A 25598-nucleotide genomic window follows, 5' to 3' on the forward strand; every position below is an offset into this window, starting at 1 on the left:
ACTCAAAAAAGCACAATATCTTCTCAAAAGAGACCATCTATATAACGCTTTTTTATTCTTTTTATGCATTCTTTCATAACAAGCTTTTTTGTTTTAAAAATTATTTTTTCTCTTTCACAACAAAAGATGTTTTATATGCTCGATGGATAAAGTGATTCTTTATGTATATTTGGTGACTAGACAAGAAAGACATTCTTCTTTATGTTTGTATTCCCCTTGAAATTACAAAATTTATATAACATGGAATTCAGAAACTCCCTCAATGGGGTTGCACTAATTGCTCATCTCTTAATAGTTATAACGAATTTTCTCAATATTTTATGAGATGAAATACCTTACATCTCATAATAAAAACGAGCGAATCAACTTGACGTAAAGAAAATAATAAGTGCATGCATCATTCCTCTTTAAAAAATTTTAAGACTTCCTTTCGAGAATGTTTTGCCCAGAATTTGCATTAATTGGGTCTCCTTCGGTGTTCCCTTTAAATTAAGACACATCTCACATTGCGTATATTACCAAATGGGTATTGGGGTTGTATCCACGTTCAAACTGTGATAACCTAACCGGGCATAAATTTCCAGAAAATGACTTCGGCGTAAAGTTGCTCCAAGACCACGTTCAAATATATAGTACAACTACAATCTAAAAGAAAAAGATAATAGCGTCTTGTAAACGAGTTTTTTTTCTTTTTGTTGTTGGTTAAAATATGTGCCGAGCCTGAAGTAAACTAAGGTTATATCTAACTTCATCCTTGTGGAGGTTGTTATGACTTATGATGAGGATGAGGCGTCTTCTGGCTGCCCCTTCACGACTGAATATCTGGATGGAGGACCAAATAAGCTCAACAGCACCTGAAAAAAGCAATTTTTCACAACTAATCATCTTATATCCTTCGGTATGTCATGATTATTTAGCAAACAGAAATGACCCCATTGCATAATCCAGCGACACAGGCAAGAGAACACAAAAATGACCCATAAGCATCACGAGTAATAATAATGTATGAACTATGAAGTCAATAAAGGGCCGCAATTATATAATCCAAAATCCACCTACTTACTGGTAGAAACACGAGACCATGCAAAAAGCCAATAATAACCAAGGCTAAATACATCTGGAAGTAGTAAACCTGGAGAAACCAGAAAGCTATAGTTAAACATAAAGAAAGTAAGCTACTTAAATATTCCTTGAGCAAAGAATCAAGTGTCACCAGGTGATATCACATACCACAAATATTTCTGACGTTGCAAAGCAAAGGACAAGAACTCCAACTAATTTAGTGAGTGTTATTCCACTGCAAAACCAATTTAAATAGAACATAAAGACAAGTGTCAACAAATTCATCGTGCAGACAGCTTAATCACCATTAAAACCATTTTCTGCCAAAAGATGGTGCCCAAATATCAATTCTGTGATAAGAAGAGCAAGAATGACATCAAAGTTTCACTGCATTTTGTAAGAACAAATCTAATGAATGAAAACAAGGACATTAATGTGACATATTCCTGACTAATTGTTTCAAATTTGGCACCCATTACTGACTTGATAATATTTCATGATTCACATTATAAGTGTGTGTGTCTGTGTGTGTGTCTGTGTGTAAAGGCGGAAAAAGGTCACCAGGGTCTAATGCGTAACAATACATATAGTCAACCTGAAAACAGAGGCCCCCATGGTACACAATGCTATCTTTGCTCTTTGGCTCCTATCCCCCGTGCTTACCTGTGGTAACAGAAGTGATGTGAGATCATTAACATATTTGAATACTGCATATTCAGTTATTCACCAAGAGCAGGAAGTTAGATTGCATAAAGGTCTTCCATAATTCATCTAAGCATAAAAATTCCCATGATGACAATGCAGGTTGAGTTTTACTGCTAATTAAGCACTATAACACCATTTGCATACGTAACAAGTAGGTAATGTCAACCTTGACAAATACTGTAGTCATACCCTACAGGAAAAGTCATCAATACATAAGGCAACAGAGGATTAGACTGACCATGAATGCATGTGCTATATGCACACAGAACTCAACTGCAATCCCTATTGACATAACAAGGTTAACAACAGAAACCGCATTTAGTTGAATACCAAGAATTGCCATTACACCCTGCATATGTCAGCAAAAGGTAGAATGTTTAGCTTTTGCAAGGGTTGATAAATTAGAGACAAAAGTTCAGATTTTGCAAGAGATATTAGTTGCAAATAAAAATCAAAGTGCAATTGAGTTTTACAAGAGAGATAAAAACAAATGAAGATGCAGCAAAATTCATAATATTAGAGAAAAATTATACCATGATGTCCAAGACTATCATGACCAGAACAAGCAATATGATTGCTGAACTCCACAGGCTGCATTGGGATGCAACAGAAAAGAAAAAATTACATATAATACTGAAAAGGATTATACAACTTATCAATTATACGATGGGTCAATTTTAAATTTATTTATACCTGGATGTAATGATCAGACAAACCACAAAAACAGCACCTGTTAAACCAGCATCGTTATTGAATTACAAAAGAATTGGATTAAAAAAAGACAACCTGATATTAGAAATTTAGACACCCAAAGAAGTAATAATTGGGAGTCCAAAAAGGAGCAAGGGGAAAATCCAAATAAGGTTGACATATGTGATTATGCCATACCCTGTGCATATAAAAGTTATTAGACTTCGTACGAACCTAGTGCTACAGCAAGGTTGATCAGCGCTATCTTCCATATGTCTAGGTATTGTTCAAAGAAGATATAAAACACAGAGTATGGAAATATATCCATCTGCACTAAAGAAAGTTGGTCAGCAAGAGTTTGAGATTTACAAAATAAATAACAAAGTCAGACACTAAGAAAGTCAGACAACATGTCATCCCATAAAAGAGTGCTTAATGAGAATGGGGGAAAAGCGGAAAGTATACCCATAATCATGCCACATATAATTTTGTCAGCATCAAGAGAGAGGTACACAACTTGGGACTCAAAGATCAAGTAAAAATAGGCCAACACAATAAAAACATTATATTGGTGAACACCCCCCCACCCCCCCTCTCCTTCCTTTTTTTTCTAAAACAAACACTCGCACAAATAAAAAGGACATGGTTATGTAAAGCAATACAGAATTTTGTGATCCTTCTTGTTATAGTGAGTCTCAACAAAAGGAAAAAAAAAATAACGTGAATGTTCAAAGAACTGATTCAACCTACATGCAGTTTATAATATAAAGGAAAGATAATGGCTTATGGACCGGAAAAGAAAAGTATTCCATCTCCAAGTAGTCAAAGTATGAGGACTATATTCAGGAAAATTCTTGAATCCCAAAAGTTGGGTCAACACAGGTAAAATTGCGAGATGGAATTTGAGTCTACACCTTCAAAGAAGCAGAAATTCTTGAGCAAAAATCCCTTGCAGCTCGAAGCGCATTCACATAGTCACCCTAACAAAAGTCCAGTTAGATCAATCAAACGGAGAAATCCATGAATGAAGTCACACTGAAGCCCAGAAAATAAGATCATCACTTATCACGCCACATACTTGTCTATTAACAGGTGTGTGATACGTACGAAACTCAGAAGCTTGGATGACACCACTCTGGAAGCCTGACAACATAAGCAAAACCATTTTATCATAATTTAAGTTTGAGATTGAAAATTATACTTACATGTGGAAAGTATAAACAAGATTTTTCAAAAGGAGAAAACTAACACAGCTCGAATAAACTTGCTACAATTTTTTTTTTTTTGGAAACATGTATCCCGTTATCCCTTTTATTGAACAACTATTCAGTTTCAAACCCTGATTTTCTTTATAACAGTTTCCTATCTGGCACCATTTCTACCTGAAAAGAAAAGGCTTACAACTTAGTCCAGAAATGCTTATGGTGGCCCTATAAGACTAATCTGGAAATGGAAGTGAACCAAAATTGTAAAAATGTTTGGGACAAAGGTCTGTTTAGAATCAGGAAATAGAGTAGCAAGAACAATTTGGTGCCCAAAAAAAATTGTGTAAAGACTTTTTGACCAAAGAGTACAGATTTGGACAGCCTGCAACATTTATGGCCTCAAAGAGGAGATCTAATAATCTCACCATGTCAACCGCCAGTGGAAACAAACAGACAAACAATAAAGGTGAAAGAAGCATCATAATGATAGGATAGATGGAAGAAGGCACAGGTGAGACTCAGCCACTAAGAGAAAATAGGAGGAAAAGATGAAGATTAATAAAAAAGGAACAAAGAAAGGAAGAATGATATGATGAAGAGGCCATTAGATACCATCAGCAGCTTTCAAAGATTTGGAATATATATATATATATATATGAGTGTGTGAAAACTTAAACGGAGAATTTTGTTAGGAATGTAATATCAGTTTCGTCCTTTAACCAAGAGGTAGTGAATATCTGCATTACCATTCAGATCTACGCTGTTGGTGTAAGCACCATGACCACCCTTTGCACAATCAGCTGATGGCAGTGCATCAAGAAACCAGGGAAGCTTCTCTCTAAACTGTGCTGTAGTTGGACGATCATTAACCAAATCCGAGTGGCGGAAACACTAGCAATCAACCAAATTGTGAGTCCTTTTGCCTAAGCAACATTTATATTAGCAGTCAAAAAATCTTTTGGACAGATCTCCCATATCATAACCAAGACAGTTATAAGTAATAAGTATATTACAGTTGTACAGTCTTTGCACACTCCACCCAACCCACATGGTCCTTCATCTGGGAAACAGCAAGGTGGCTGAAGAAAGACAAACATTTACTATTGTAAGTTAAAGATACAAGATGGTAATGTAACCCAAAAAGATGCATGATGGCACCCAGTAGCATCCTGCTCAATGCAGGATCCGGAGAAGGGTTGCACGCAAAGGGTGTAATAAGCAGTCTAAAAGTGTAATGCATGACGGTATAGGAAAAAATATCTCGTTGGAGTAATCATTCAATCAATTGCAGTAGACAGAGAAATTAAACAGGAAAGGGAAAAGAAATCATAAGGCACATAAATACCATGTGATGAATGTAAGTTTAAATTATGGAGACAAATGCATCAAGCTGAAGAGAAGATTTTATCAAAGGGCATATAAAGTAGCATATACCTGATCATCAGGTGGACAATAAGAGCCATTTACGAATTTTCGACAACAACTAAAAGCTTCAGGTGATATCCATACAAGGAAATCATCAAGCCATGAGGCAGCTGGTTTGGCAATGTAGCTTGATTTTGGCACCAATGATGCCCTAGATATCTGCAGTGTCATAAAGCAAGACATGGATTATCCATTCATCTACTCCAATAAGATTAAAAAAACAATATGGAAGAAGAAATAAAAGTGAAATATTCAATAATGTCTTCTAAGTTTCACAAACAGGAAGATATGAGTATTTATATTTATATAAATTGTACAATGCAATATCCACCAAATTAAAATCAAGTTAATTGAACTGAACTTAAGTATGTAAACTACTTACCATAGGCGGTAAAGGAAATCATGGGTACGTGTGGTGAATTAAAAATCACATTGATTGTAGTCAAGTTAGATATACTGGAGGTATCAATATCACTAAAAATCGAAACTAAACTGTAGACACAGCAGAGTAGCTAACTAGCTATTATCAAGCTAGACTTAATCATAACAGTTAAATCTGATTAATTTCACATGAAACATGAAAATTAATCAAATGAAACAATTGATATAAAATCATTACTTATTGAAGTGACCATTGAGTTACCTCATTCAACAGAGAATTTGAATCACATTGGCTAATGGAGCATAGCTGATTTGTATGTTTTGATTCCAAACTGCAGAAGGGAGAATGGGGAAACAGTTCAGGAAATAACAAAAATATCTGAGCTTTCTTTTTTATTGTATTTGTATCCTAAGGAATCTTAAATGACATAACATTGAAGTATGTGCATGAAAAGATAAATGACATTATCGATCGAAGAGACAAGTTCAACTAGAATAATAAAATCAATCAACCTGTAGTTATAATCCTTAACAACAAAATATAGTGGTGGTCCAACTCTGAGGTACTCGGAAATGTTACTGAAATACCCCTAGAAACACAACAAAATAAAGAAGGTAAGATGCTGGTTAGGAATTGAAGGACTCAATATTACATCCGAAAAAAGAATTAGAAACTTAAACCTGAAGGTAGGAATCCCGTGGAAGAGCAATCTGTTGCTCAAGACCAGGTTCAATCCTTGTGCATAGAGCCTATTCCAAAAAAAAAAAAAATTACAGTATCCAAAACGCACTATAGAAAAAGGAAGTCAACATTTGTTCATTCCCATGCAACTTACAATGCTTGCTAAGGTGAACGCAATAAATACAGCAATGACCAAGATTTTAACTCCCCATAGTCCAAGAAATGGTGCATGAACCTCCTATAATTTCACAATGATACAGGAGAGTTAATTTTGAAAAGTAAAGTAACAAACTCTATGTTGTTAACTTGAAGAATTTTGCATGTCGACAAAAATTAGAAAAAGAATACAACCCGAATTGAACTCATAAAAGGTGGGTAGCAAAATACCATAATTTTTTCTTATTTACACAAAATTAATGCATGAATTAAATATCACCCTACCTTCATATATCGTGTAAGCAATCCACCTCTTTCCTCCCTAATGCCTACATTTCAATTTATTATATGGTTAGAACAAAAATATACACAAGGAGAGAATTTTGAAATGCTAAATATCAACCTGAGAATACTTCACAATTATGCTTGAATGCAAAATACGAGATATAAATCATTATTGAGCAGAGCCTAACCCCATGACTAAATGTATATGAAAGATCTCATTTATAAATTCTCATATCTTTGAATATAGTACCTTAGATTATCTCTTAAGAATATTTTCTAATTTTTCAATATTTCTTTGTCTTTTTTCCTTGTTTAATTACCATTAGAAGTCTAACATTATTATGTAGGGATTAGCAATAATTTTACATTTTTGTATCGAAGAACAACATGTCATATATCACTATAATGTCCTTTACCCTTTCCAGTTCTCCTTTGTGAGCTAACACCCATAATATCTATTAGAATTCATCGTGGAAATACAGAATTACAGCGAAGAGAATAATAAACCGAGTAATGTCGATAGAATATGTTGTTAATCGTTATAGACTAACAGATCTAATCTATGCAGTATATATACTTAATGGCAAAATACTACAATAAATGAGATTAACCTTTTCCTACGAATCCTATTATCTATACTACCCTACTTTCTATGCAGTCAACATAAGATTTATTGTAATATCATAGTGTCTAACTGTCTGACAATATCAACAATCACTGCAACGGTTGATTCTTCCTTGCCTGAAAGTCATTTGAAACTCCACAATGGACCGAGAAAATCACTTACATAACTTGTGTTCAAATGATTAGATGGAAAAAAATGGGAAGCCGCTGATATCACATCTAACACCAACATATCCGATAAGTTTAACGATTAAGTTATTAGATAGAGGTGCATGTATGATTTATGCCTCAAAGTGGACCTTTCTTGAAACGCCTCTAGAGCTTGAAGATTGGACAAGGTAAATTGTACTGTAATTCAATATAAGAGAACAGGGACATAGAGACTCCCATATCATGTCGAAAAACCAAATATACCAAAAACATAAGCAAATGAACATAGGTATAGGAAACAGTTTCCTCGTGTACCTTCACTCTCCTCCGCAGAGGATGAATTCACCTTTATGCATGGGAAGCAATCAATCCTGCTATCCTTGGCTCTCAAAAAGTCTAATGTAACCAAAGCTACAAAAGCAGTAATCTGTAGAAGGAAATCCAGTAGAACCGCCAAAGCTATAACACAAACAAACACGGGTTAAGAAATATGAAGGAAAATAAATCGTTAAGTAACCTTATAAAGGAGTTGGATTTTTCCATCATCAAATCCCCCCCCCCCCCCTTCAAAAAAAAAAAAACAAAAAAACAAAACTTTTTCCCCCACTGATTGTTTAACCTGCAATCATTGAGAAAACACGGCATGCTGGCATAGAAATGAACGATCCTACGGCAAATGCTAGAATCTCTGATAAGCTGGCCAATGTTATCGATGGTCCAACTGCCCCCATTGCATTACTTATTTGTTCTTCTATAGGTAAGTCTGAGGGTTGCCGTTTGACAGCATCTACAATTATACACATGTTATCTACACCAACCTGGTCAAAGAATGAAACTATTAAAAACAAATGGGGAAAGATAAAGATTGGACAGCAAAAAAGTTCGAAATTATAATAATTTTAGGCAATGCAATTGCAACGTGCTCAGATAAGACAGAGATAGTACCTCTGATAACATTTTATAAAAGATAATTGAGAATGATAAGAACAGAAAGACTTACAGCTAAAACAAGAAAAGGTATGACTTCCATGATGATTAATGTAGATTTCACTCCAATCAAACTGAAAAATCCAACGGATCCAAGGACAGAAAGCACAACAAGCAAAACCCCCGAAAGGCCAAGCAATACCTGAATAACATAAAAGTTAAAGAATGAGTAGTGGTAAATAATCATACAGCATTAATTGAAGAACTTACACATGGCACTTAAACTTCAACTATAGCACTGTCATGAACCACACCACAAAAAAGTTGAAAAAACTTCGTTTATATGATTTTTTTTTTTTATTTTGGAAGCATATTTTGAAAAGGGAGATATTTATTTTTTAGACATTTCCTTTCCATACGCAAATTGCCGAAAAATTCAAAAAATAAAACAAAAACAAAATAGATAAAGATCAAATTTTGCCCCAAGCTTTTGCATGCACTTCTAAATAATTATCCTAATGTTCCCACCAAAAAATTGGATCAAATGCACGAGCCATTTTGGCACTTATTAAAAAAATGATGCATTTTGTCATAAGAGAGTAAATCTTTAGGGGACTATGATGTATATGTATTTCTTTGAAGAGTTATTTTGTCCAAAACTTAAGGGTGTGTCTGGTTTGTGTTTTTCATTTCCTGTTTTTATTTTTATTTTCAGTATTTTCTTTTTCAGGATTTTGTGAAGAAAAAAGAGAAAAAGTGAAATCAATAAAATTTTGTTTTCTATTTTCACCTCCTGTTTTATCTGTTTTCATCTTGGCTCTAATGCAGTCAAAGACCAACTCACTTAAAAGCATAAGATATTATGAGGAGAAAGCACATAAATGGATTTATAACACGTGGCACTCAATAATAGCAACCATAGAACCCTTATTATTAGCAGTAGTTCAAGAGTATTCACATCAAAACCAAAATTAACCGCACATCAAAAGTACAACACTCCTATAAGCATGCGTTTGATAATGAAACCAACATAAAAGGAAATTATTTAAAATCATACCTTGGATGAGAGGTAGAAAGAAGATTGATGAGATGGAGTGTCTCCCAATGTCACTGATATATAACCAAACATTACGATATAGCTCACCTAACAAGAAAATGGAGACGAAGTTTAGTGTATGAAAATCCAATGAAGCACATTATATTATTTAAGCCACAACCACAATGATTAATTCATGAGCTTAAGCATACCACAAACAAATCAGTTTTTCACATTCAGTTGAAGGAAATGAAAATTACTTACAAGTATTGTTATGACATCTGCTGTGCTTTCTCTCTTTAATTCTTCCTCTATTGAACTTTCTGTTGAAAATGACAAAGTAAGATTGCGAGACTGCACCATTGGCAACAATTCCTCCTGTCAAATATATAATTGGTTCAAAACATCATGTGAGCAAGGATGAGAAAACAATATGGATAACTAAAATGCAATTCTTGATGGATAATTTTTTCCATTGCTTTTTTTTTTTTTTTTTGCTCTGGTAAGGAGGATCGCTTATCCTTTTTTTCCCTTGTATTTTTCTTTTCTCCGCCTTAGTGATGTTCTTCTTTATCATGAACAAAAAAATATGACAGCATTGAGCTAGCAAATCTGCTATATCACACACACACAGTTTATATATATATATATACGGGAAATGATAATGCTACTCCCATTTTTTGTAACTAGATTTAGACCGCGCGAAAACTAATATTATAAATTTTTTATTCATAATTTTTTAGATACGTTTTTTTTTGCACAATCACATAATAACAAAGTTCGTCATATGACTCATGTAATTTGTTTAGCTATTTTTTTAGTATTATTGTATTTGATTATCTTATACATATAGCATTAAACAAACTTTTAAAGCAAATACAAATTGCCTGTTTGTTGAATGATGCTCTATATTATAATTTTGATCTTGTGCCGAAGTTAAAAGTGGTTGAAGAGGAGGTTGGCAATTCATGTGAGAAATTATGAGATGGATGAAATAATATTGTAATAGTAATAAGAATGTTGTTAATTATATATATAAGTAGACCATGACAATATGCAATTTGAATATTTATAACCAAAAATTATTATTATTATTATTATTATTATTATTATTATTATTATTATTATTATATAGATATTAATTGCATTCAACCATTACTTTATAATTAAAATGCTTAATGATTCGTAGTAAATTCAAATAATTAAGGATGTTGATTAATGGAATATTTTTTGTAAAAAAAAATAAAATTTATAATGCCACCTATTCAAAATGAGTGACATGGTCCAATGGCAAGAGAGTTTTTTTAGTGATTGCCACCTATTCAAAATAGTTGACGTGGCACAATAGAAAGTAACAACAACAACAATAATAAAGAAAGAAAGAAAGATGGCACTCCACACATGATTTTTTTACATATATAACTGAAACCTACAAATAATCAAAGATGACACTCCACACATGATTTTTTTACATATATAACTGAAACCTACAAATAATCAAGTATCTGAAAGATCAAAGCTTTACACATTGCCTATATTAATCTTTTGATAGGGAAAATTAAAAATATTAGAAGAGAAGAAAAGAATATGATAATACATCCTCACGAAGATAGAAAATTAACTAAGTCCATGTAAGGATAAATATGCAACAAAGAATGCCAGTTCATTTGTATATTATCTAAAGGAACACCAACAAATAGACTAAGCACAAAACACCATGTGAGGGTGTCACATCTGTTAGAACCTTGAAATTCTGTAGTTAAAACTGTGTTTTCTCCTGCTGGAGAATTCTGATATATATAGAGTGAAAAATGATGCTTGTACCATTTTTTGGTACACCTCAAGTGTAGACCTTCCTTTTTTATATTAGAAGACAAACTTTTTGTATTCTCTCTCTTCTTAACTCTCATTTTAAATATTAAAAATGGAAGGTATACACAAAAATAGTGCATATAATATTCCTCATTATTTGATAACGATGACAGAGTATAGGTGAGATATTGGTAGCTAAGTTTATAAACTATTTTCTTCCATTAATTAAGAAGATAGTGAGAACATACTAATTTATAGAGACTTTAAGAACATATAGAGTAACTAATAAGACGTCAATTCTGTACATGTAAGCTAGACAACAACTAATAAGCAAAGAATGAATATAATCAATATATTGAAAAGTCAAACCTTAGCCAGTTCAATAAAAGCCTTTTCCCATGCGATCGCTTTCCCATTCTCATCTCCAACTTTTGTCATTGCATTATTGACAGGGTATGTGATAATAAATGCAGAAGCCTATAATAGGGCAATCAGCACAGCAATATTACATAATGTTAGGAACTGAATATTTTATTATAGAATGCGAGAGTAATTCCATTTAAATAATGAAAGAGGGCCTCCCTCACTCACACTCAAAGTAATGGAAAATAGAAAGAGCAAGAAAACTATAGGAACAGTGCAGACTCTTTCAGCAATCTGCTCCTTAGTAATTGCTTAGTTCTCTTTACATTCATCACAGCTCAGATAACACTCCCCGTAACCAAATTACACTGCCTGTTGGCAAGTCTGTCATCCTACAGATCATTATCTTGAATAATCCCTAACCTGCCGTTACTTATACCCATTGCCACTTGGGCATATCCACTGGCTTCCTTTTTACCCTTCCTCATGTACATCTTAATACCACAGGTCTATCAAATAAACATGTATCTAAACCAAAAACCAAAATCATACCTCGGAATAATTGTCTCCAAAAAACCCTCCCAAGGCAGTAGTTGGCTCAAGGGGAGCCTTAAATGCACTAAAGCATGTTTCTGCAGATGTGTAATGCTGAAAATAATAGATCATAATAAACAGTGTCAACATATAACAGATACTTGAAAGTAATAACTGATATCTTCCAGAAAGCATCTATGAGATGAACTCAGTAAACTGTTAAGAAGTAATTAATTGCTAAAGAGCACTTCGCATGCACAAGCACCACATGCTTATAGAGGAAATAATACGCATAAGCACCATCTTTAAATAATAAATAAATAAATAAAATGCTTGGAAAGCAGGGCTTCAATACATGCATATAAAATTGTATTTAGCTCATATTTAGTATATTCTTCAAATTTAGGGTATCCAACACATTTGATGTTTAATGTTTTTGTTCATTACTTTTGTCAGTTAAATAAAGGAAACAGCTTTAAATTAAACCCGTATCTGAACTAACTAACGTATGATAATCCCTAATTATATTAGTGAAGGAGACATTCTTCTATATTACATGGAGTAAGAAATTCTTACTACATGGAGTGATCTTATCCATTAAATTTGATAACGTAAGAGAGAGAGAAAAGAAGAGAGATGAGAATAAAAGGTAGATGAATAGTGCGGAGGAGGAAAAAGATTTCCTTCATGGAGTAAATAAGAATTTGTTCACCTGAAAACAATACTCAGCATGTTCAACACCTCCATAGTTGTCATAATTGTCAGGATCCATTTGAAAATACTGTTGGAACAAAAATTAGAAGATAAAAAACATATATCAAACGAAGGAATCTGATTTACGCCCAAAAGAGTAGTAAGTTAAAATGGAAGTGAATAAGAAAAATCAGTTGGTTGACACAAAAATAGAATACATGTAATTACAAATGTAAACCAGAATGTAATTCATTGATCTTTTGAAAGGTGGGTTTGGACCTGCAAAATACTTTGAGTGGCACAGTCCTCGCCTAAAGGCTTCAAGCATATGTCACTTAGGGTTACCAATGAAGTAGAATAATTTGCACGAATCCCATCTACCTGTTAAAACAGTGAAACAGAAAAAACATTTGGTAATAAGGAAGGTCCCACTAAATAAATGACAACTTAATTAAACTGTAACAAGTGGAAAGCACAGAAAGAAGAACTCAGAGTACCTTTTGCTGTATTTCAAAAAGCAATTCAATATTATCCTCTGTGATGATACTCGGGGGCTTCTCATGCTCAGATTCAGGGATTGTCGCTATTATGAGCTGAAACATATGCAAAAAATAGTGTAAATGAGATTCATTCCAGATATAATTATAGCATGGAACCGAGAAGGAAAAACAGCAAAGCCATCAAACAAGAAGGATTCGATTCCGTAACAAGATTACATGCGTAGAAAAACAAAGGACTAAAAGAAAAGCCAAAAAAATAAAAATAGCTTTGCTGAAACCTGTTCAATTCTGTAGAATGGGGCAAGGTGGCTATCAAAGAATTCTTTCTCTTCGGCTGCCTTACTCCCAGGACCTACCCATAACTGCAATACAAAGAAGACCAGCAAGTTTAAAGAGGACAAAATTAAAAATCGGAGATAACAAAAATATAAAAATAACGAGGGTTACAAGACTATTTCAACTCTGGTTACACAAGGTCCTTCAACAATGCAAAAAACAAGGAGGGTTAGTCTTTATAAACACTTGGGCATCCCTTCCCATGTGAGTCAGCTTTTGTAGTTGAGCTAAGCCCACTCAATTTATGAGAGAACTAAAACCCCGAATGAAATGTATTATAAGGACCATAACCCAAAATGACGGAAGCTATTCGGACCAAATTCACTTTCAACCTGTAAATATTCCATAAGCACATCCAAAATGCATATTTTAGAGAAGTTAGAGGGCAGGCTAAAGATGATACCTTCTCAGGCCGGGTCTCCACCTCAAAACGGAGCAGCCCCAAACAAAGCAAAAGAACCATTGCTACTGACGAACAAAGCACAATTGTAGGCCTTCTGGCGATCCATCTTCCATAAGTCCTGAATGCAACAACAAAATTATTAATGAATGGACTAAGTAACCGTAAAACCTAGCAAGAACACAGCTACAAACCTGTAAAACCTGGATAAGCATCCTTGAACAAAAGAAAATTGCACCTATAAAAGAACATCAATAAGCTGGAGAGAAGAATAATACAAGAAGGAAGGATAAAAGGTTCTCTGTCCTCCTCAACAGGAGCAAACAAAATTGTCAAACAAAGAAGAGATGATAGTTTACTGGAAATTAAAGATATGACCCATAATGCACGTGTGAAGGAAAACAGCCTTAAATTCATGACTTACTCAAAGGTGTTGACTATTAGATTATTAGGTTAATGAAAACCGCCCCTCTCAAGTCATAATTCACATCCAACAACCATAGTATCATTATTACTTGTGGAAAAACCCCAATATAAAAGATGCATAATGGCTGGAAAAGAAATGGCATTTTGGCACTATTTAAAGCAAAAGGAAAATGCCAAATAATTTTGAAGTTGCAGCTAAAAATATGGATAAGACAAGAAAAACATCCTTGATAAAAAAAATTATGGCACCAACAATAAAAAGTTACGCCTTATTGGATTCTGCCAATAGGTGATGTTTTAGCAGGAAATGATCAATATTCAAAATCATTTCACTAAAACAGTTTGGGTTTGATTCACACAACCAGCAATCCACCAATTGAATGGAGTCTGAAAGGATCACTTTGAGCCCATCTTAGGACTTGTGGCATGCCCTTGCTTTTGAGGTAAGTTGCTAGGAGATAATTTTTCCACCCAAAGAAACAAGCATATTGGATTCTTCTTTCTGAATCCCAAAGATGCATAAGTTGCCAGACAATTTTTACAAAATAAATAGAATATACCTCTTCAGGATGTGTTCCTTCCTTTTGGTTGCTAATTAAGGTACTTCCTTCGTCGCTCATATCATTCAACAAAGGTTCCGCATCATATCCAAGTCTCCTCCTTTCTCTTCTCCTTTGCAGCAATACCCATCCAAAGAACATGAAAATTAATACAACATACAAGACAGCCATTGACAATTCCACACATCTGACCTGCAGGTATCATCAAACAAATCCAGTTAGATAATATGAGATAGAAAGCAATTAACAGAGATTTCAGTAGGCCACTAAATATTCTACTAATCACGAAACTTTTACTTTTAATACTAACAAAGAAAGAACACAGCATTAAATTTATCTAGCCATTCTAGTCAGATGGAGAATAAAAATTTTTAGCATACAAAAAGAATCAATTTCTATTGGTCAACCTTCAGAGACCCAATTCTAATTGAGCAGGGATCCTTTCTGGGAGGAGAAGGTTCTGGATGAGAGCAAACAGGAGACGAAGGACAATCACCACAAGAGCAGCCGAGTGAGGTGTCATTACATGAATAGACAGATGCATTCATAAGTTCCATAGGGGATGAGTCAGGAATGGTTATCTTAAAATTTATAGAATAAGGTGAACCAGGAAAACCAGGAGGCACTTTTGCTCCAAGAAATGCAAACCACTCTGGGTAAAAAAAATGGAAACAAAAAGGAAAAAAAAGATCACCACATGAGTAGCATGTACAAATCCGAGCAGATAAAGGAAAAATGAAATATAAACATAAAAAACACAAAATATGCAAGAAAATGTGCATAAATAATTGCCAAAGGGGGTAATCCTGCACGGTAAGTGCTCATTACCTTTATAGCTGTTAGCTCCTGCCCCAACAAAATCTATGGCCCTTGTATTCATTGTTCCAAACTTTACATCCTTACATGAATCATATAGACCTTCTCCAAATGTTTCAGTTACATAAAAATCAATGCCATCCACAGTCTTATTACCATTAACCTAAAAAGAACATACAATAATGATCAACATCATATCATATCATATCATTATATATTACAGACAGATACATATTAAATTTTTTTTCATTTTTATTTTATTTTATTTTATTTTTTAAACAAGCTCATCCAAACAAAAATTTGAAAACAAGTTGACCAAAGCCAATTGCAGACCTCAGAAATAGAAGTGACGTTGATGAATAGACTCTGATTAGGGGAGCACGAAAGTTCACAGAAAAGATTAAGGAAGTTCCTCAAGCACGCTGGACAGCCCACTAGAATTGGTACAGCCTGTTGAACCTGAACTCTTAGTGTGTCAAACTGTTGCTCCGTACAGCAAACATTTCCGGTGATGGTGGGACACAAGCTTTGAATTTTGGCAGACAGCAGATCATCAGGTTTTACAGAAGGGGAACCATAGGGGCAATTCAGAACTTTGCCATCGCTACTTTCACCGCATATATCATACATTGCGCAGTATTCCTCAGAGTGCATAGCCCTAAACACAAGGAGCACAATTTAATTCTCAGAATCAAGTAACTAATTAGTGATCTGAGAGCAAAGGGAAGAAAGGTAGTAGGATTACCCATAACCATAAGTAGACTGTAGGGCTACGGTAAGAAGCAAAGAGGAAGAGAGTAAAATTATCTGCATCACATCGCATCGCATGTTAGTCAGCTAATTGGTAGTTAGTTAGTTAGTTCAGATGAGATTGTTGTTCAGTGTTCAGAAATGGAGGAAGAGCCAACTTGAATTAATTAGCAATTCGAGGAGATCGAATTCACTCTGACCTGGAACACAGAAGCAAAAGAGGCGGTGATGATATTGTCGATACCCATCCTCTTCTCTTTGTGCTGGATGCTGCTTATTGAAATTTGCAACTAGGAATCGCAGTTTTTGAGTAGTTTTATGTTGCTTTTGTTTTGATTTATGTCCTTGCTCTTGCCATTGCTATTGCTGTTTTGGTCAAACAAGCTCAACTCAAACGCAACCTCCTTTCGTTTCGTCCTTCACATACCAAACATCAAACCAACGAGTTCTTCGATACCATTCTCACGTCGGACACTTTCTCATTTTTCAAATGCATCAAATTGTAAATCTCATTTGATCTTTTATACGATAAACGATAATTAGTATTAAGAAGATTTGTGTTCGTTTGTGGGGGCATTAGATCGATTAAAAAAAAATATTTTTTTAGTGTATTTGATAAATTTTAAATAGTAAAAATAAAAATATTAAAAAAATAAAAAAATATTTATTTTGAGAAGTTATTATTTATATTTTTTTAAAGATTTTTAAAAAAAAATATTTTTTACATAATAAATTAATAAAAAAGTATTTTTATTTTATTTTATCCAAACATAATTGATAAATAAAAATATCTGTTAGAGTGGATTTTGGGATGGGTTAGAGTGGGTTTGGCATTTTCAGTGGAAACGGGAGCTCCGCCAATGGGAAACAGAAATCTTGGATCAGTTGCTTCAGGCCTTTCAATCTGTTAGACTGATAGCAGAAGTGCAAGATAGAGTGGTGTGAAAATTTGAAAAGAAATGTGTTTATAATACTAACTCATTTATGCAGGTTTTGCAGGAAGCAACTCTGGACGAGGAGATTATGAGTTACAGATTCACAAAAAAGAATTTGGAGAGGCTTAGTGCCGCCGCGAATCGAGTTGTTCACTTGGTTTGCTCTGATCGGTCGGGTCAACACAAGGGACCGGCTCAGTAGGTTGGGAATTCTGGAACCAAATGATAATATGTGTGTGCTGTGTAAAAAAGCAGTTGAAAGTGTTTATCACCTGTTGGTTGCTTGTGAGTTCTCTTGGCATCACGGAATTTGTTCAGGTGTGGACAGCTCCGGGTACCTTGAAAGATCACTTTGAGAGTTGGAGATCCATGCCTATGAGAAAGGAGGTACGTAAGTACTGTTTAGGTGGGTTCTTCTCAGTTATATGGAATGTTTGGCTACGGAGGAACGATGTAATCTTCCGGAACAAGACAGTAGGCGTTGTAGACTGTGCGACTCAATCATTACTTTGTGCTAAGGAATGGTGTGGTAACTAGCTCATGTTGTTGATAGCTATGCCGGAGATGACATAGGAGTTGGTGATTCTATTATTTTTATTTCAATATTTGTATGCTCCACTTCGAGTGTTGAGCTCTTTCTTTCAAAAAAAATAATAAAAATATCTGTTTACATGAGATATCAAAATATAAAATCACTTTTATAAATGTAAAATCTTTTAAAAAATATCATTTAAAAAAGTTTTTTTTTTTAAAATAGCGTACAAACAAATCCTAGACTAGTTAATTCTTAAAAAAATATATAATTTAGTTTGTTAGCACAGTAAATGAGGGATATATGATGTTTTTTTATTAATTTATTAACTAAAAATGTTTATATATATTGTTAATTATTTTAACGTGTTTATTTATAAAAGATAGTCACGTAGATAATAATTTTTAGAATTAAATTTTATTTATTTTGATAGAATTTGTGATAAATAGAGAGTAGTTGATAAAAGTATATGAAAACTCAAAAAATAATAAATGTTTTACTGTCCAAAACTATTCCATATTCGTATTTATGTGATAGTAACGAAATATACACCATTATAAATAAATAATAAAATACATGAATAATTATGTTTTGTGTCGCACTATTTATTGACAAAAATATATACATGTCCAACGTTTATTATCTTAAAATATTTAATTGGTATTTTTTTTTCTTTGAGAGTTAATTAATCCCAAAGTCAACATCTTGAGTTTGAGGATGTAGTTATCACTTTACTCATAATTAAATTAGTAGCTCGTTCTCAAAATTAGTTTCTGCAATTTTTTAATTAATTTTAAGTCATCTTAGTCTTTTCATTTATGTTATTAATAGTGTCAACATTTATTGATGTAACACGTTCATTACAACAAATATTTAGTATTTTTAATTGACGGCCAACATAGTAAATTTATAAAATTAGATCAAATTAACTTTAAATTAAGGAATTTCAATGCCTCAAATTTTTGTCACAATTAGGTTTTGATTTGATCTAATTTCATAAATTTATCATACTAATAATCAATTAAAACTCTTATATGTGTTATAGTATCATATTAACAAAATTTGGTACCATCAATAAAGAAAATGACAGAAGGATTCATGCGTTTAATTTAAAATCTTTGAAAAGAAAATTTGATTAAAAAATTTTGTTGAGAACTAATTTAAAAAATAAGTGATCTTTTTAGAATATAATTAGGATCAATTAACATTATTTAGCATATTTGAATATTTATTATAGGATATTACGTCTTTATTATTACAATTCTCTTAACACCTATAAATACCCTGATATATTGTATCATTTTAAACAACTTGAATACATTCAATAACACACAAATATTTTCTCCATTTTAGTCTCTTATTTCTAACGATACTGAAAATCTGAAATCCCATCTAAAAAGAAATTAAATTTATTATTTTGTATGTAGGTTCTTTGTTTTTAATAAAACTATATTTGAGTATCCATTGATCTTTATTTAAGGTAGTCCTTGATTTTTAAATAATTAAATTAATTTTTAAATTTATAAATCATAAATCTTTATTCATTCATAATTTGATTTAACTGTTATTAATAAAGTGTTGACATATAAAGTTAGGAGACGACTTTAATAAAGACACTAAAAATGTCTTTTTTTAAAGACGTTCACACATGTCATGTTATTATTGGACATCCTTATTAAATTGGTTAATAATTTATTTTTTATTATTATAAACTAGAACAAAATTGGTTTATTATAGCAATAATAATAAACCCAATTGTCTGCATTATAATTATTAGACTCGATTTGATCTGATCGAATTATACCATCTAAAACGAATATCTTTAAATTTTTTGATAAAAAGACAATTATATCCCTGACTTTTTGTTTTTCGGACATTTAAATTCCTAAAAATTTAAAAATACAATTAAATCCCTAAAAAATTGGGTTTATTGTTATTGTTATAAAAAAATATCAATTTTATTCTAATTTGTTAAGAAATTCAAAAATAACCGATTCATTAATACGTTCAATAATAATACGACATATAAATATCTTTATAGAAAGACGTTTTACGCATCTTTATGGGAGCATTCCCCGTAAAGTTATAGACTTATAGTACTAATATGACAGTACTAAAAAGATATGGCTAAGACTTATTAATTAATTGTATTTTGAGTAAAATATTGTTTTTGTTCCTAATATTTTGGGTAAGTTTTATTTGTGTCTTTAACGTTTAAATCGTTCTATTTGTATTTTTAACATTTGTAAAAATAATTCATTGTTATGATGCCGTCAATTACACATTATAAACTTTAATTAGAGTTATGAAAAATCTCTTTTTGAAGTTAGAATACAAATATCTATAACAGAACGATGATCTACTCCAAATAATAGCTCATCAAAAGTTGAATTAATTCTTGCAGCATTTACATAATTAACTTTTTTAGGGACATAATTGAACCTAACATAAATAGTAGATACAATATTAAAATCGAATACATCCAAGTGAGACCTAATTGAAAATAAATACATCCAAGTGAAAATAATTGAAAAATACAATCTGATCTGTTATTATAATTGACGGCACATTGAATTACTTTTATAAACATTATAGATATAAATAAAACGATTTAAACGTTAGAGATATAAATAGAATTTATCCTAAACATTAGGAACAAAAATAATATTTTACTCTTAATATAAAATTAAAGTGAATGCTTATGTATTATTGTTTTAATGTGAAGTTCACCGTTTAAAGACATTAGATAATAATTTGGTCAAATATATCAAATTATCTAACAATTTTTAATTAATATCTTCACATAAAGACAACTGCATGTGAATTATCATCCAAAATTAGTTAACCAAAATAAGTTTAATTAACAAATTTATAATATTTGTTTGATCATATTAAAAGACCAATTAGAGATATCACACTGGCATTAAATACTATATTTCAATGCTTTTTAATAATAGTTGAATTAAAAACAAATACAGATGTATAATTTATAAATTTTAAAATTAATTTAGTTATTTCCAAAAGTTTAAAACGTTTTTTATGAGTGTTGGACATTATTTCATTGGTTTTTTTTTTTTTTATCTAAATTTAGATTCTCTCAAATAATAAAAATAATAAAATGATAAAATGAAGAATAAATCATTATTAATTTATAATTTCCATGAAATATATATTCACTATTTTAATTTAAGAGCAATTAATTTTTTACTTTTATCATTTTATCAACTTTTTTATTTTAAAAGATCTCAATCCCTTTTATATTGATCTATACATATAGTTTTTAACAAAAGAGGATGATTCCATGCTACTAACAAAAATGATGCAAAGAAGTAAGCACTATATAATGCTAAATTAGTATTCCAAAATATGGAAATACCCTTAATTGGCAAAAGTTAGTTATAAGTTATTTATCTATTTTTCTATAACTTGTTAGTTCTTACTTTTAGTAATACATAATACTTTTTACTTTTATCATTTTATCAACTTTTTTATTTTAAAAGATCTCAATCCCTTTTATATTGATCTATACATATAGTTTTTAACAAAAGAGGATGATTCCATGCTACTAACAAAAATGATGCAAAGAAGTAAGCACTATATAATGCTAAATTAGTATTCCAAAATATGGAAATACCCTTAATTGGCAAAAGTTAGTTATAAGTTATTTATCTATTTTTCTATAACTTGTTAGTTCTTACTTTTAGTAATACATAATACTACCTTCATGCACCCCAACATAGTTTAAATGATTAAATTGCATTGAATAACTTAAATTATCAGAACTTAATACACCACACAGTAAAACTATAAAAGTATCGTCTGTATATCAATGAGTTAGAGGATACAAAGGGTGTCTTTGTTCACAAAAAAAAAATATTAAAATATAAATACAAAGACATAAAATTGTATTTAACATGTGAGATATTAATAGATATATTATATCTTAAAATACTAGAGTAGTATATTTTATATTTTTTATTAGAAAAAACAAAAAAACACTTAACAAAAATATAACTTTTTTTTTTATTATCACAATTAAATTTTTATAATTATATTTTGAACAAAGTATTATTTTCATATTTTGGTTCCAAATGTTTGAGCCGAATCCTAATTTGATTTCAAACGTTATATTTTAATTTCAAAAACTTTCAAATATTCTATTTCAATCAAAAAAATTTTGAAACGGATTCAAAGTTATGTTACCATTAAATTTAACACAAACAAGAGAAAGCTTAGGAATAAATACTTTTATTAAAATTTGGCCAACAATTAACCAGTAAAAAAAATGAATAATTTCACACCATTAGATGTAATTTCATACTATTAGAAACATTAATGATAAACTAATTGATGGCTATAAATTACAAAACTTGCTAGTCCCCTAGCATTCATCTACAAACAATTTGCATATTGAAAAGCCGATTTCAGTATGTAAGTAAAATCAAATCACCAACAATCACTAGTATAAAAAATTTTCCTTTGATTTTAGAGCATTGACGATTGATTGTTATGATTTGAATTTTTATACGAAAAGGAAATTAAAGAAAAGGGTGTAGACAAAAAAAATAGCCGGAACTTTCCTTATTTAGCTTTTATTAATTGTTGCGACAATTAATGAAAGCTAAATAAGGAAAGTTATGACTGTTTTTGGCTAATATTTTTTGGTTACCAAACATTTTCCTAAAGAAAAAAAATGTTAAGAAGATTTTGATTATGTTTTTCTAGTCCACGAAAGAACTTATGACTTAACTAGTAACCTTAGTCTCTCTCGAAGAGGAGATTTTCTTGTACATTGACGCGCTTACAACAGACAGAGCTTGAATAATACTGGTCTCTGGAGCATCCTTATTATGGGTGGGTTCTAGTTGCCACAAATACTCGATACAAAAGAAATGTAGTAATGAACAAGCCCCTTATACAACATTAACCAGGCGGCGAACAAGTTTAACTCCAGAGGGACTACCTATTCACCTATTCAGCAAAAATCATAACTCAGCGAAGCAACTTAAAATGTTACTTCGATTACAACACACTGTCATTTACACTTTACAACATCAACTATATATATATATATATATATATGATTTACCAGCAAAGTGTCTTTGCTACTCAGTTTCGGACTAGAGAGCAGGAAATAGAAAAATGAAACAAGTGGCAAATCCTTCAATGAATAGACCCATGACACAGCCTAACATCGATTGGCCAATGGCCTCTGACAGTCTGACCACCGACCCTGCAATTCAGTGGAATGAGTTTTGGAAGGACCAACAACAACTAGTAACCTGCGTCCTGCTACACTATGGATGGAGTGGAGAACGATGGTGCACAGCTTGCTGACCTCGACGGCTATGAGTATGATTAGAACCAGATTTTGGCTCCATAGGTTTCTCATTGGCAGCATGAAATCGCTCCAAGCTCTCCAAAACTTCCTTCATTGACGGCCGCTGTTTGGGCTCAGTTTCAAGACATCTCAGCGCAAGCTGAGCTATACGAAATGCAACTTTGGATGGATATTTTCCTTCCAACCGAAAATCCATAATGCTTTTCAGCTTTCTTCTATCATGCAGGTATGGTTTGATCCAATCTGTTAGATTATGTTGCCCACTTGGGCGGTTTGGGTCAAGTGCTCGTAGCCCTGTTAGCATCTCCACCAAAACTACTCCAAATGCATACACGTCACTCTTCACATACAGATGCCCTGTACAATAGTAATAACATGTCAAGGCTCTACATTAATCAACTTGATTCAGTTTCCAAAACCTCCTCCAAGTAGATCACCTCACCTGTAGCAACATATTCAGGAGCTGCATAACCATATGTGCCCATCACCCTAGTTGTCACATGGGAGCGACTAGCTGAAGGACCCAGTTTTGCCAAGCCAAAGTCTGATATCTTTGCATTATAGGCCTGCAGCATAACAAGAATTTAAGTTATACACCCAATATATAGTGCATCCTAAAGTAAAAGATGTATTTTGATGTTCATCACAAAAAATACTAATAGACAACTCATCGTGACAATAATTCCCCAAATTATATGGCTCAACTATCCACCATTTTTGCTAATAACAATTTGTATTGTATGAGTTCATCTTCATGTTATTATATATATAACTCAACGACGTTACTCACCCCATCGAGCAATATATTGGAGGCCTTGAAGTCTCTGTAAATTACTTTCTCGGATGTATGCAAGAAGGCCAGGCCACGAGCTGCTCCGATTGCAATCTTAAGCCTAATATCCCATGGAAGTGGTTGAACAGCAGAGCCCCCTGTGCAAAAAATTAAAATAATTTAGCTTCAGTCACACTTCTCGACAGAGTACTCCAATAGCTTAATTCAACAGAGCACTCACTTCCGAATAGGTGGTTTTCCAAACTGCCTTTCTGCATAAATTCATAGATGAGAAGAAGTTCTGCTTCCTCCAAGCAGTATCCCAACAACTTAACAAGGTTAGGATGAGAGAGGCGTCCCAGAAAATTTACTTCTGACTGCACCGTTCGATCCACATAAATGAATTATCAAATGTATATGTGTATCAGCAAATTCTCAATTAAGTTTGTTGGTCCTGCAAGGTGTTGTAGTTGTAGGATTTAGGATGGATTACCTTCCACTCCTCAAGCCCCTGTAAGCTTTCGGAGTTCAATTTTTTGACGGCAATGACGGTTCCATTTGCATTCTTGGAGGATGGCTTGTCTTCGAGCCACCCCTTGTAGACCTTGCCGAAACCTCCCTCGCCAAGCACGGTGTCAAGTCTGAAATTCCTAGTGGCAGCCTTCAACTCTGCGAAGGTGAAGATCCTGAGATTTGCGGCAGGTAGGATCTGGCCGTCGGGATAATGATCATCGGAGAACTTGCTTACGGAGCTGATGTTCCCACTTCCCGACGAAGTCGTGTAGCTGCAGCTGCTGCTCGTGACGCGGGATGTCCCCGTTGAGGTTAACGTTAACGTTGACGTTGACGTTGACGTTGACGTTGATGCCGTACCTGCATGCATAAATTAATTATTCTGACAGAAGATTAAACAAAACAGCAGCACACCAAGGAAAAGTAATGAATCCTACGTACCTCCGCTGAGGTTACCGGTGGTGGTGGTGGTGGTGGTAGTTGGGTTGGAGTTATGGGGTGGTAATTTTGGAGAACCCCAGCAAGTTCCCATTTGTAATAATCCAGAACCCTTGAGTTTGAGCCTGATCTGATGACAAGACGGTACTTTCCCTGTTCCCTTATTAATTCCTCCCCTCTTTCAGCTCTCACCACAATACAGCTGACCTCCAGGCTCCAGTGATAACTGTCGTCAAACTCACCCACCCACCCCCGTTTTCTCTTTTGTATCTTTTTCTCTCTCTTCTTTTCTATTATATTAATATATATTATTATACAAAAATATTATTTGTACACGTTAAAATTAATTATTAAAATTAATTTATATCAAAATCTATAATTTAATTTATTTTTAATATATATTTTATATTTTTATTTTAATATATATTTTATTTTAGTATTTGATTTTTTAGTATTGATTTTCATCTATATTTAATATAATTTATTATTATATCTAATTTAACTTATTTTGAAGGACAAATGACCTAGGATGTTAATGGGGCAGGGCGG

The 25598-nt window shown here is 32.7% G+C and overlaps 2 protein-coding genes across 4 annotated transcripts; both read right to left on the minus strand.

The window, feature by feature from the left end:
* Positions 1-246: 246 nt before the first annotated feature.
* Positions 247-17087, minus strand: LOC107631950 (Patched family protein). Of its 3 annotated transcripts, none has more exons than XR_002360090.2 (37): positions 16719-17048; positions 16514-16575; positions 16102-16426; positions 15781-15931; positions 15360-15604; positions 14953-15144; positions 14161-14204; positions 13970-14087; positions 13509-13592; positions 13228-13323; positions 13010-13111; positions 12750-12818; positions 12056-12151; positions 11510-11617; positions 9593-9706; positions 9350-9436; positions 8366-8494; positions 7985-8183; positions 7681-7824; positions 6592-6635; positions 6305-6388; positions 6150-6218; positions 5982-6058; positions 5731-5800; positions 5097-5246; positions 4676-4741; positions 4409-4585; positions 3536-3600; positions 3372-3437; positions 2692-2785; positions 2461-2497; positions 2301-2358; positions 2006-2116; positions 1658-1725; positions 1231-1297; positions 1064-1132; positions 247-854 (listed from the first exon to the last, which is right to left on the minus strand). XR_002360090.2 is itself a non-coding variant. In XM_016335558.3 (37 exons), exons 1-37 carry the CDS (start codon positions 16764-16766, stop codon positions 774-776), a joined length of 3834 nt encoding a protein of 1277 aa, XP_016191044.1. In that variant the 5' UTR covers positions 16767-17087; the 3' UTR covers positions 247-773. The 3 variants fall into 3 exon arrangements, 2 of the variants coding, with proteins under 2 accessions (XP_016191044.1, XP_088364389.1); XM_016335558.3 differs by having other exon boundaries at positions 4409-4553; positions 16719-17087; XM_088508263.1 differs by lacking the exon at positions 2461-2497 and having other exon boundaries at positions 2301-2400; positions 2688-2785; positions 4409-4553; positions 16719-17052.
* A 5715-nt stretch (positions 17088-22802) lies between these two features.
* Positions 22803-25354, minus strand: LOC107631949 (putative serine/threonine-protein kinase PIX13). The gene is made up of 6 exons (XM_021120047.2): positions 25053-25354; positions 24592-24971; positions 24340-24475; positions 24117-24256; positions 23769-23892; positions 22803-23683 (listed from the first exon to the last, which is right to left on the minus strand). Exons 1-6 carry the CDS (start codon positions 25141-25143, stop codon positions 23283-23285), a joined length of 1272 nt encoding a protein of 423 aa, XP_020975706.1. The 5' UTR covers positions 25144-25354; the 3' UTR covers positions 22803-23282.
* Between the last annotated feature and the right edge of the window lie 244 nt (positions 25355-25598).

Source organism: Arachis ipaensis, chromosome B3 (assembly GCF_059453495.1).
Source record: "Arachis ipaensis isolate K30076 ecotype BB chromosome B3, ASM5945349v1, whole genome shotgun sequence".
NCBI classification, from domain to species: domain Eukaryota; kingdom Viridiplantae; phylum Streptophyta; class Magnoliopsida; order Fabales; family Fabaceae; genus Arachis; species Arachis ipaensis.